General features: G+C 45.0%; 5 protein-coding genes across 5 annotated transcripts; 2 read left to right on the top strand and 3 right to left on the bottom strand.

Annotated features, from left to right (window-relative positions):
• Window positions 1–2,006: 2,006 nt before the first annotated feature.
• On the bottom strand, window positions 2,007–3,194 carry N7495_003236 (uncharacterized protein; the record flags this gene model as incomplete). The annotated part of the gene is made up of 5 exons (XM_057205905.1): window positions 2,007–2,052; window positions 2,117–2,244; window positions 2,311–2,619; window positions 2,675–2,904; window positions 3,032–3,194. 5 exons carry the CDS (start codon window positions 3,192–3,194, stop codon window positions 2,007–2,009), a joined length of 876 nt encoding a protein of 291 aa, XP_057066512.1.
• Window positions 3,195–4,296: 1,102 nt separating this feature from the next.
• Window positions 4,297–5,516, bottom strand: N7495_003237 (TauD/TfdA dioxygenase family protein; the record flags this gene model as incomplete). Its single annotated transcript, XM_057205906.1, has 3 exons — window positions 4,297–4,726; window positions 4,783–5,362; window positions 5,414–5,516. The coding sequence occupies 3 exons, from the start codon at window positions 5,514–5,516 to the stop codon at window positions 4,297–4,299; spliced, it is 1,113 nt and encodes a 370-aa protein (XP_057066513.1).
• A 1,422-nt stretch (window positions 5,517–6,938) lies between these two features.
• On the top strand, window positions 6,939–8,429 carry N7495_003238 (F-box domain protein; the record flags this gene model as incomplete). The annotated part of the gene is made up of 1 exon (XM_057205907.1): window positions 6,939–8,429. One exon carries the CDS (start codon window positions 6,939–6,941, stop codon window positions 8,427–8,429), a length of 1,491 nt encoding a protein of 496 aa, XP_057066514.1.
• Window positions 8,430–9,392: 963 nt separating this feature from the next.
• On the top strand, window positions 9,393–10,261 carry N7495_003239 (Mic19 family protein; the record flags this gene model as incomplete). The annotated part of the gene is made up of 3 exons (XM_057205908.1): window positions 9,393–9,451; window positions 9,612–9,666; window positions 9,722–10,261. The coding sequence occupies 3 exons, from the start codon at window positions 9,393–9,395 to the stop codon at window positions 10,259–10,261; spliced, it is 654 nt and encodes a 217-aa protein (XP_057066515.1).
• Window positions 10,262–10,748: 487 nt separating this feature from the next.
• prnC (delta-1-pyrroline-5-carboxylate dehydrogenase prnC) lies at window positions 10,749–12,658 on the bottom strand (the record flags this gene model as incomplete). The annotated part of the gene is made up of 4 exons (XM_057205909.1): window positions 10,749–11,877; window positions 11,938–12,299; window positions 12,360–12,467; window positions 12,533–12,658. 4 exons carry the CDS (start codon window positions 12,656–12,658, stop codon window positions 10,749–10,751), a joined length of 1,725 nt encoding a protein of 574 aa, XP_057066516.1.
• Window positions 12,659–12,827: the final 169 nt, after the last annotated feature.

Below are 12,827 nucleotides of genomic sequence, written 5' to 3' on the forward strand. Positions count from 1 at the left end.
GAGTAGTGGTTAGCTGAAATCCACCTTAGTGACAGCTATTGCCGTTTGAGGGGCACTAAGGCAAGAACTCTAGCTTTAGATGGTTATTTATGGGGCTGTCTACTATTTAGGGGTTAGCGTAAGAGTTAGTGCTAATATAGGGCATATCTGCGCCATGATAGCTTCACAAAGTACTTGTAAGGTCAACAGGTAGTTGGAACCCCCAAATCATATACCTTAGCTTCAAGTTCCTTGGGTCATTTCGTACAACGAAGTGGTATGAGTAGCAGCAGCATAGGCTATCGATTGATACATATGGCCGAAGGTAACTATCAATATAACTGTTACTGGATGAATGCAGGAATTTGTACGCTGTAAAGATCCGATTGGTAAACAAGAAAACTTAACTAAGGGAGGGAAAACTGGGGACCGGGTGTTCTTATAGCTCGTTCGGCTCCGCACAGATGCCAGGAGCGCAGTCTCTCCAGAGACTGAGCATTTCATCGGGTATCAACCCGTTACAATAACTTCTTATGTTATAAAGGTCAATTTTATCCTACATATGGAGTCTCTCTTTCTTTCTCTCTCTCTCTCTCTCTCTCTCTCTCTCTGTCGGAACGTAGATATTGCAATCCTGCAACACCACAACCCGGAACGGAACAAACAGACCCCCGAGTCACGGAGGAATGACTATATTAGGAACTCGAGTAGCTAGATGAATCGAACACATTTCACACCACCTTGCATACCATATATACTAAGAATCTAGGACGAACCATACACTTTTCCAGTGTATATAGTGCAACGTGTGAACCCTGCCCTTTCAACGTAATTGATCGACAGTAGGTTTACTCAGTACACCTCCTCGTCCATAGTCACATCTACAAGAGTCAATTCTACCAATTACACATTATCAACTCCATATGCGGCTTTATATTTAGGAAGGGGAGAAAAATGTCAGACGTCTTAATATATCTGCTTCTCCAACTTTTCCTCTATCAATGATTATCTCTGATATTCCCTACTTCATCAATCATGAGCTACTTGGAAGAGTATGCTTCCTTTATAATATATTAAAGCATGTTGGATGTCAAAGGCGACCTCGGAATAAAGCTCTACTCGCTAAAAGCGTCAACCAATTTGGGCGAGGAAGTGGGAGAAACCTTACTCCTGATCTTCTTGTTGGGATGGATCGCTTCATGCACCAGCCCATTAAAGACCTCTGTCAACAGCTAAAAATGGATAAGAATATATATCAATTACATGTTCTCATCTCACATTTTAGTAGCCTAACACCATCCAGTCCATCTCCAAGGGTATCTCCAGTAGGGCTTTGATGACGGAGGCTCTATTTTTAGGCAACTTGATCGTACCAGCACTTCAAGATTCCAGAGCTTTCCAGAGCTCCAAGTCCAAACTGAAACCAAATCTTGTCAGGTGCTTGAGATTTTTATTATATTCTCAGTCTCAAAATTCCCTTCCAAGGTTTGAACCTCAGGAGATTGGAAAGTTCCAAGGTTGATATTTTGATGCCTGCGTACAGTTCATCAGCCCGGGAGTGGACCTTGGTGGAAACTTTGGAAGGTTATTTTCTTCAGGGCTGCCAACATTGGAAAGATCCCAGTTAACAATAGTTTTGATGTTCAGAGGTGATAACAAAATTGGGAATTTTTCAACATATGAGATTAGCATATACAGAGTAAAAGAAAGCTGAGATAGGTATATATGTATCCACGAAAAAAAAACATGCAATATATAGGTTAAAGTGACGCTAGTAAATACAGATCATCTCAATCGTTCCAACCTTCCAAAGCCGGAAATATGTGCGCTCAATATATGTCCAATATTATAAACTAATATTCTGAAACAGGTCGTGATCAGGTAGTATCCTCAGGAGTAGAAGGTTGGGTGTCAATCGATCGAGTGGGGAGATCACTGCTTCGGAAGCCTCGTCGAAGAAAACGTCGGACTTTGCGGCTGTGAAGGATTCAGCAAGGGAATTGAGTATATCGTTTATTCGTGGATACTCACGTCACGCGCTCCCAGACATTGGTCTCATCGTTGAAATGATGCCTAATAAGACCTTGTCAGTACATAATCTAAAAATCAAAAGTAACCTAGACAAATATAGACATACCCTGAGAAATCCTTATTGGTCAGTGCGGTGGGACCATACTCTTCCACAAGAAGGTCTGTATAGGCATAAGGAATTTTAACGGGCACCCCAACGAAACGACTCTCTCGAAGGGGGAAAATTTGGCTCTCCTGTGCGAAATTTAGAAACGAGAAACAAAAAAAAAAAGTCAGATACAATGGACCGCGCAGACATACAGTATAGTGGTGTTTGTCCTTGCATATCAGAGCCTGGGAGAACCCGTGCTCTCGCTTATAGTCATCTTTGCGCACGGCAGTGATATCGATGAAGAGCCCAGACGACGTATCGATCCACCTTCCATCAATGACATTCATACGATCTCTGATACTCTTCACGACGTAGTTGGGGTTGATTTCGAGGATATAGGTGCGGCTGCCTTCTTCGCCGATGTCGAATTTGTGTTCGGTCATGTTGTAGTAATCTGCTAGGAAGTGTATCGTTGTTTCTGAGATTTGTACATCGAGATCGCTGTCCCACGGAAAGATCTAGGGCTTGTTAGTTTGAGGTACTGGGTTGACTGGTAGTGTTAAGGGTACACACATCTTGGTTCCACCACCAGGAGAGGAGAGTTCCATGAATAATCCATGTTTCGGCGCCGATGGCAGACATTGTTTGTAGATATGTTCGGATCAAGGCTGTTAGGTGGGGCGGGACCTGTTCGACGGGCAGGGTCTCATTGGCAAATCTATGATTATTGGCGTTAGAAGGTTGAAATTTGGGAATAAGGGAGGGTCGCAAGATCATACCGGCCGTCATAATGATAATTGAAGCTGAGAATAGTGATGTTAGTTTGGTTTCTATATCTTTCGCAATGATATGACATACGATGATTCCCCTGAAAAAGAAGGTATACCAGTTAGCCTAGGATTAGCGACAGATGAAGTATATCTCACTCACTGAAGTATTTCTTGCTCGGTATCACGGCCTCACTTTCATATTCTGTTGGAAAAGTGGGTCGGATGTCCAGGAAATTAGTATGTTCCGATCGCTCTACAGGATTAATGATGTGGGCGGATAGAAGCCCGGAGAATCCCAACAGGCTCGCAATAGTGAAGCGCATCGCTGATTAATGATGCTATTTTATGTTGGACAACCAATATATAAGAACACCCGTTGGTGGTACGGGGGCCTCGGGGCCTTTTCGGGTAGAGATTGGATGGCGCGTATTAGGGGCAGTGAGAAATTTGGGATAGAATAGCGTAAGGAAGAGTATATACGCCTTGGCAGAACAAAGCTAGATGAGGGTATATAGGGGGAGAAGAGGGAGGAAGAAAAAGAGAAAAAGAGAAAAAGAGAAAAAGGATTTCATGCAAGTTGGATAATTCAATAGAGGGAGAAAAAAGCGAGGAAAAGTGTTTCAGACTTCTCGTGACCAGCTGCCAATTCCAGTATAAACTTGGGCTAATTTTCAAGGTACCGAGAACACAGCCTGAGCTCCTAAAAGGATACGTATGCGCCCATGCTAAACGCGTATGCCAATCTCCACTTCGATACCATCAAGAAAGATTACGAATTTCGTATTCTCAGTGGGGATTTCCGATTCTGCATAAACCTTGTCACACCGCCCCTGTGACCCACATCGTCATCTACTATTAGACTTATTATTGTACATAGTAAGGCTAGAAGAGTAATAGCACTATTTATATACTTTGTAGTATGTGCATTAAATATGTAAACAACTAACTAGTAACCACTTGGCCTAGAAGATGTCGCCTGTATAAAATTCCGAAGTTGGAACAGCTCAGAAAAAGGATTATCAATAAATAGTTCAGTAAATCAATTCACTTAGCAGTGACTAAGCAATTAGATACGTCATCTCAAACTCCCTTACCTTGACATTACAGTCAACCAAGGTTGAACATCATGGAAGCTGCATAGCGGACTACCCGAGTCATTCTGCAAGCCAAGCCTAACGCCCCGTGTCTCCACTAAATTTGAATGGAAGGGCTTACATGCAGATACTAAGTACATAGTACGTACTTTTTGAATCCTACGTATCAACACTTGGAACTTTCAGATTTCGACCCCGGAATTATGTCCATTTATATTATTTCATGTGATTATGATATTATCAAACTGGATTCAATCAATTGGTCCACTAGGTTGCGCTTATTCTATTATAGTTCATTCTACTTCCTTCAACTGCACGGCAATGACCTAATCTACGGCTCTATTGGGGGCTCAGAAGCAGCTAGATTGCACTGACGGAACAGTCTCACCTCATCAGGCTTAAACGCCCCGACGACAGAGTGCAAAACTCCCCTGTTATGGAACAGGACTAGGTCACCCTCCTGCCAGTCATGCGCATACACATACTCAGGGCTGATCGCTGGTCTTTGCAATTTGTAGACGATATCTCGCACTTTCTCCAGGTCGTCGATCACTGTACCGTCTTCTAGATGGATCTTGCGGATAGCAGATGGGTGAACTTGTAATGCCAAATTTCCAGTCAACGGGTTTTTCCAAAGCATTGGGAGGATCATAATCTTCTTCTCGTCGATGGGTGGTAAGTCTGACTCTGCCAGTTCAAGGCCTTCTGAATGGAGGCCAAGGCCGGTTGATCGGGAGTGTGCCGTACTCATCCAGATATACCTGCCCTAGTTGTGAGCACGCTATACATTCAGGTCAAGGGATTTCTGATATCTTACGGATGAGGCGCATATTCAACTTTGCTCGTTCGAACAAACTGCTGTTCTTCAGGGGATAGACGCTGGTACATTCGTTCGCCGCTCACAAAAGCCGTAGTGCCGAGTGGGACATCCATCGTCTCTCCAGTACCGTCATCATACAGCAACGTCTGACGACGGCCCTTGGGCACACTAACAGCCAAAAGGGTCGTAACCTTTGGCGGGTTAAGGTCATATAGAGCAGCATCAATATGCCAGCGATAGAAACGAGTGAAGTCATAGTCTTTGTCGTCAGGGATGTGGTCCTTGTGAAAAGTCCGGTGATGAGGATGTCTCAGTTGGATATTCTCTAGTCCTTCATATGAAGGCACGAATCCGTTTCCAATCACTTGTACTTGCTGTTGGTGAGGGATGGTCTTCAGGTCAGGATGCAGAATGCTGCGTTTTGCATCGATTGTCTTGCCGTGGCCATAGCTTTCTGATGCAGGGTCGAAACGCTTTGTAAGTTCATACTGTGCTTTAGGAGACAGCTTGTGTTGGTTCTTGAATACCACGACGTGGTGGCGGTATAGCGCATCGCTAATAGTGGAGAATTGCTCGTCTTAACGTCTATTAGTATTGTTTATAGGAGGGTGGTCTGTCTTTTACGAACCGTTTAGAGTCTCAAGATCCACACCTTCGATTTCTGCGCCGAAATCTATGGTGGAGCCTGGAGGAGGCTGGAGAGGACGGACAGTAGGAGTAAGTATAGCCATGTTTGTTCCGAGTGTTTAGGTTTATAAGGACTGCGGGTTATTTTTTGGTTTTGAGCTCGTTCGACGATCGAGGAGCTCTGGGAAATGATTATGGTTCACGGCGTATACCGAGAGAAAGAATATTTATTCTTGAGAAAGTTGTGCTTTAAGAGCAACGGTAGAACAAAGTTAACTAACTATCAAGCTTAGAAGTGCGGGCGAGTGCGGGCGAGTGCGGGTTAGTGCGGACGAGTGCGGGTGAGGGTGATTTATCAATTCTGATCACGTGCCTAGAATAATGAGGTATTAATCGACGAAATAGATGATTGATGTCTAGTAACTGAGTATTTACTCAACTGCATCACTATTGAAACGATATACGAATTGGAAGTCCCATGGAATAGGTCCACTCTGAGGATCTACGATTATATATCGTAGTGGATCATAGCGACCAGAGTTAAGAGGAACTTTACGGCAATAGGCTTCACTGGTTTATAACGGTGCCTAGTATGCTCAGTAAAGGGTGTATCACAGAATCAAAAGCAGTGGCGCTTAAATCAAGAGAAGAAAGGCTAGCAAGTTTCGGACTGGGGGCTAAAGAGACACCTGATAGCAGTACGATGGAGACGTATAAGAAGAAGCTCGGCCCGGACTATCCAGGCAAGTTCACCAGTATGGCCAACTTAGTGTTTACTCAAATAATTAGGCTGATATACCGACAAAATCAAACCATACGCCCTATTCTATTATTCCATGCTAATGTTCGAGCAAAGGCCTGCTTTGAAAACTTGCATTTTTCATAGTAAATGTACAAATCTCTAGGCCGATATACCGACTCTATGGATTTACTTAGACCTTGTCTAGTGAAACAGCAACAAATCTTAGGTCTCTCTCATCCTCGTACCAAGTCAAGTTCTACAATCAGCCCACTCAGATAGACATTCCACTCGACCTAGATATTCGAAGTCAACTCTGGAGTTCCAAGGTTGCTTCACATTCTTTACGTCTCACTTCTTTCTAAGACCTCGCCAACTTTTGTACCTAGGTACCATGTCTTTCTTTGCCTTATCGTGGTCTGTTCGGGTGTACGATGTGTTTCTCGACCCATACGTTCTTTCACTCTTGTTTTCGCGAATCCATCTACTTGTTAAGGTACAATAAGATACGACTTATTCCGAACGAAGCCCTTGTTTGGAAGGGTGCTGCAGAAGTAAATACCATGTTTAATTTCGAATATAGTCATATTGATGTCTCTACTTCTCTGGTCAATCATCGATAGCTCTCTACATACAAACTCCACTAGTGTGGTGGGGTAACTCTCATTTTAAGGTCACTCACAGTGTTTCCTTCTAATACAGAAACCTTAACTTGGAACCGACAAGTCACTGCGTCCTTCACCTTTCCATATTTCATCCATTTCGAAATTAGTCTTCCTGCACCAGTATGCAGCTCACAAATTTACCCAACGAGATTCTAGCAGAGATCGCCCATCACACTCTTCCACAGGGCTTTGAAAATTTCAAAGCTACATGCAAGCATACTCATGAAATATGTGCTCCACTTACGAAGCGGCATAACTATATGTGTGAACACGCCTATTTTTCCAGTAAGGGTCAGTCAGCTTTTACGTTGATAGATCGGATTACTGCTACGCCGATTTTGGGTCGTTATATTGAATACGCATACTTGCGGAAAGTTAGTCTACTTCGAGTTGGCCACGACGGGACTAGATTACCGGAAGACTACACAGAATCAGAGCAAGTGCTGATTAAAACACTTTTTGCTAAATCTTCCTTCTTGAAAGAAGTTGGTCTTGACTGGGAGAAATACTATGCCCAGATTTCATCGGAAATGTGCCATCATAGACTTGCCGTTCCAGAACGTAGATCATATGGCTATTCACAACATGCATTTATGTTTTTGTTGACTCTCCTACCAAATCTCAAAGTGCTGGAACTGCCCACGTTTTGGCACCCGACGACCTCCGATCAAAAACCCATCGAGACCATGGTTGATAGAGCTAGGCAGATTCATCCCCATCGTCAGCCTATTCTGTCCAATCTCTCTGATATCATATTCGAAGGGCTATCCGAATACATGAGCACCGCGCCATATAGCCTTCCAGATGATAAATTGGTTGATTTAGTATTGGTAACACCTTTTCTAGCTCTTCCGAATTTAAGACATTTCCGGTATTCCGACTGTATAGCTTATGACTATAGCCAATCAATATCGAAATATCTACCTGATGGCTTTGAATCCTCTCTTGAGTCGTTGCATTTGACAAACGCAAATGTCAGTGCCACGTCTATTTCACAAATTCTTAAACACACACCACACCTCAAGATCATGCATTATAATCATCGATATCACTCTTCTGATAGGCCTGAGTTTGGTCTCTGGCCGTTCATCCAGGCAGTTGAATCTGAGGTTGGAGCTCATTTGGAGGAGCTATCTTTATCTGTGGTAACTCTCGCTCTCCCTCTTCCCACCCCCAGATTTGGTGAGTGGAAGCAGCCAGCGAGATCACTATGCAATCTACATGGCTTCAAGAAACTGCAAAGGCTCGAATTGCCGCAGCAAATGCCCATCTACAAGAGTTACAATGAGTACGAATCTCGGATCATTGAAGAATCGATTCTTAGTGATATGGTTCCCCCTTCAGTATCCCGGCTATCTGTGCGAGGCAATCTGATGTTCGAAGAAGACGAAAAATTCTACAGAGCGAAAGTTGATATCATATTCGGTGATTTTGCGTCCCAAAAAGATCTCCATTTCTCTGCTCTTGAGGGGATAGCCCTTGTAGAAACTGTAAACAATCCGCGGACAATTCTCGATCTGGAGAAATTAGGGGTGAAGGTGTGGAAATTTCTTGATCATTTGTCCCCGATAAATTGGACTGAAGAAGAGCATTTTCGTGATGAGAACTGGTAGCCACTAAATCAAATGGTTTGCCAGGCTTAGGCTTTCATAGGTAAGCCTTGCCTAAAAGCTCCATATTAAGCTTTACATATGTTCATAGATTTATAAAGTGCATTCTTTCATCAAAGCTACTCAATCTCTTCCTCATGAAGTTTTAAGGAAATTTTCCCAGGTTTAGATGAAAACTATTCCTAGTAGTGAGGTTGAAGCTGAATTTATGGTCTTTGGCAAAGTGTTCGGTGCGAGACAAAATAAAGAGAAATACAAAGGATAATTGGTCAGTTAGGAATTCCAAGAGCCAGTCTCAAGTACTCACTAACGTCGATTTTAGGAGCGAGCGATAGTACTCAATTTTCCCAGTCGGCAGAAGGGGTCCTGGAAGTACGCCCTTAATCTTCCTACATTGTCGTCTCCACTCAAGAAGCTGATACTATTATATGTATATTGGAGCCTTAATCGTGAAGTAACACATGCAATGCTTCTATGATAAATACGGTGACCACGATCAGAGAGGTTGCTGCCATGATGATGTGAAGTCGCGTAAAGACTTTTAAATGGACGATATCTAGGTAATGAGAAAGATAGCCCTAATCTATTGATTAATTTATGGCGCTCCGATGTGGGAGTTTCGTCCTATTTTGCAAATTTCAAGGCCGCATAAATTGAAGTTTTATTGGGCTGCTGTGTTTTGAAATGATTTGCAAAATGAGTACTTGTGGTATAAATTGCAAGTAAAAACCAAGGAATTGATTATAGAAATCCGAGAAAACTAGAAATGATTCTGAGGCTGAGCTGTAACAATAAGTTAGCGGTAAGGAAATCAAAGACGTTGAGCGGATGTTGTCAACTGGCGAAGATGATTAATCCACACGTGACTCGAATTATCGGAGCTTCGGGAATGAGCATCTCTAACAACCTTGGAAACCGCCTTTTCTAGATCTGACTTGACGGCATTCAACCCGGTCATTCTCAATAATGGGTGCTGGCAATTCAAAGCCCCAGGCTACGGGCGACGCTAAACATGTGTTTTCCAGGTAATATACCCGCGATGTATCTACAACTACAAGGCAGGAACCGAGCCACCAGCCCGATCAATAGCAGGCAATTGACTGGTATATCCAGCGTGCCACATCTCAACAGGGCTCTCACTGTCATTGTTACAAAATATCTCTACTAACCCCAGTTTTCGCACAGTAACTCTCCGGTTCAGTTCTCTTCGAACCTAGTTGATGCCCTTCAATCCTCCGAGGTCCGTCCAGCAAAATCTTACCCCAACGAGTATCGAAATTGACCCAACCCTACAGACCGACTCCTCTCGTAGCAAGTCCATCGAGATCGAGATCCAAAAGCGCGTCACACAAGAGCTAGAGCGTCTCCGTGAGCGCGAGCAGCAAACCCTCGCTGAGATCGAGAAGCGTCTAGCCGATGCCAAAGATGTCAGCTCCCTGCCCATCACGGCCGCAACAGCCCCCGTCGCCACCTCTTCATCCGGCTACCTAGTCGGCTCCTTGAACCTCGATGCCCCTCGAATCCCCTTTGCCGGACGCGAACACGATGCGCCGCTGTTCGCTGAGCCCCAGGATGCGTCGGCCCAGCAGGTTGCTTTGAACCGCGAGGTCTCATCCGGCTCGGTCGTCAGCGAGATTGAGCAGCTGCGCGCTCGGCTGGACGGACGGAGAAAGTTGGTCGTTTTGGACGAGGATGTTGAGCGCGCGAAAGCGGACGTTACTGGTTGCCTGCGCTTGCATGATCGCCGGCCATTGAATTGCTGGAAGGAGGTTGAGGCTTTCAAGGCCGAGGTTGCTAAGTTGGAAGCTGCTTTTGTGGACCGCATTGTGGGTTAGATTTGTTGGAGATGAGTATGCGGTTGTGATATCAATTTATTTACCCTTTTCCACTCTGCTCCCGCTTGTTCCGTGCTGTACTGTATGTATAGATTGCGCTTTTTGTTCATGATTTTACTAAGGGTGGAATATACGCTCAGAGTACGCCTACTTAGTGAGCAGATTCATCATTGAACCTTACTTCCGAGCCCTGAAGGTCGTCTCACTCATATCTCAATAGATAATCTTTCGTTTGTGCAAAAGAAGACCTACTCTACGTATTTATACAAATAGGGTAAGTGATATGAATGAATAAGATAAGAGTAAGTAATGAAAACACCCATTCCTTCCAGATATTTTTCAAAGGTATTCATTCAGACAGATCGCCGACTGAAATGAAAATGAAACACGAAACGCCAGGGAAAATGCATGGAGGCCATCATGTCATAAGGCATACTCCTATGTTTTGCAAGGTTGGAGAACCTCTTTTTTCTTTTTCTTTTGCACTCTAGTTGGCGTTGCTAGGGTAGAGAACGCTGTAGGTGGGGATGAACTCCTCCTTTATAGAGCGCAGGCTCACGAAGCGAGACAATAAGTTGGCACTTCCAGCCTTGTCATTCGTGCCACTGGCGCGAGCACCACCGAAAGGCTGCTGGCCAACAACGGCACCGGTACTCTTGCAGTTGATGTAGAAGTTACCAGCAGCGTTGCGAAGAGCTTCATCGGCAACCTGAACGGCCTCACGATCCTGGGCGAACACAGATCCAGTTAAGGCGTAGGTGCTTGTGCTGTCGATCTTCTCACAGATCTTGGAAAAGTCGGCCTCGGTTGCATCGTTGTAAGAGTGGATGACGAGAATGGGTCCGAACAGCTCACGGGACAGAAGAGGGTGGTCGGGGTTCGAGGTGCGGTACACGGTAGGGTGGATGTACCAACCCTTACTTGAGTCGTACTTGCCTCCGACAAGCAGCTCCAGCTCAGGGTCGTTCTTAGCTGCGTCAATCACACCAGCCAACTTGTCGAAGGAGCCCTTGTGAATGACTGGGCCGCAAAAGTTGGTGAATTCTGATGGTTCACCGGTCTTGATTTCCTTGACCTCGGCAGCCAGTTGGGTTGCGAATTCATCCGCGATGGAAGATGCCACATAGACACGGGAAGTGGCACTGCATTTCTGACCTTGGAACTCAAAGGCACCACGAACAGTCTGTACCACCGCATTGCGAATATCCGCCGATTTGTGAATCAAGTGGAAGTTCTTGCCACCGGTCTCGCCGACAATGCGAGGGTAGCTGCGGTATTTACCAGCTGCCACACCTTCGGAAATCTTGCCGTAGAGCATGCGGAACACATCTGTGCTACCAGTGAAGTGGAGAGCGGCAAATTCACGGTGAGCCAGGACGGTGCTGGTAACCTCCTCTGCATCACCGGGAACAAATTGAATGACATTCTTTGGGAGGCCAGCCTCGAGGAGAATCTGGTGAATAAGCCAGTTGGAGGCGACTGCAGCCTCCGAAGGCTTCCACAGTACCACGTTACCCATCAGAGCAGGTGCACCGGCCAAGTTACCACCAATGGCAGTAAAGTTGAAAGGACTGATAGCGTACACAAAGCCCTCGAGAGGACGGTATTCAAGACGGCTGCAAAATTAATAGTCAGTACAACAGGTTACAAAAGGCAGTAAAATCAGCACCACATACTTCCAGACACCAGGAGAATGGTGAACAGGCTGCTGAGCATAAAGCTCTTCAGCATACTTGACACCGAAGCGGAAGAAATCAGCCAACTCCGCAGCGGAGTCGATCTCGGCCTGCCAGGCGTTTTTACCCTGACCATCCATAGTCAATGCCATGATGTCATAACGATACTTGGTAGCAATCAAGTCAGCAGCCTTGAGAAAGATGCTCGCACGCTCAGAAAAAGGAGTTGCAGCCCATGACTTTCGTGCGGCGAGAGCAGAGTCAATGGCATCGGAAACATCAGCCTTGGATGCGTGGGAGTAGGTGGCAACGGGAGCGTGGGACGCAGGATTGCTCTGAGTGAGGATTTTAGAGCTTTTGATCTAGTCATGGGAATTCATATCAGTAATCGATCCGAAGACTCGACCAGGAATAAGTAATACCTGGTTTCCAGCAATGACCAGCGGGACAGACAAAGGCCCATTCTGTTTAAGCTTGGCCAAAGCTTCTTCCAGAGCCTTACGGTCTGGAGAACCGGGGACGTAATGTTTCTAGTAATTTTGTTTAGCTCTAATTGGTAAAAAGAAAGCAAAAGACATATTCTGTGACCTCGTACATTTGGTTCGTTGTTAATCTGAGGCACTTTAAAGGTCGCATATGTGCCGATGGAGCGTGCGGGGATGCGACAGGCCAACGCCCGCGATACAGACTGTCTAGCGCGAATAGACTGCATTTTGAGCATATGAGCTGGGTCTAGTATGGTGAATTGAAAGATAGCTCAACCTTGGAGCAATGTAATTGGAACTAAGAAATAATTCAAGAAGGTGAGTGAAGGTAATAAATGGAGAGCTGAAGCTTATCGATAAGCCGGCCCGGGACAGTTCCCGGGGATGATAAGAGATATTACTCCA

The sequence above is a fragment of the Penicillium taxi genome, assembly GCF_028828555.1.
Source record: "Penicillium taxi strain IBT 34144 chromosome Unknown utg000002l_segment0_segment0, whole genome shotgun sequence".
NCBI classification, from domain to species: Eukaryota; Fungi; Ascomycota; class Eurotiomycetes; order Eurotiales; family Aspergillaceae; genus Penicillium; species Penicillium taxi.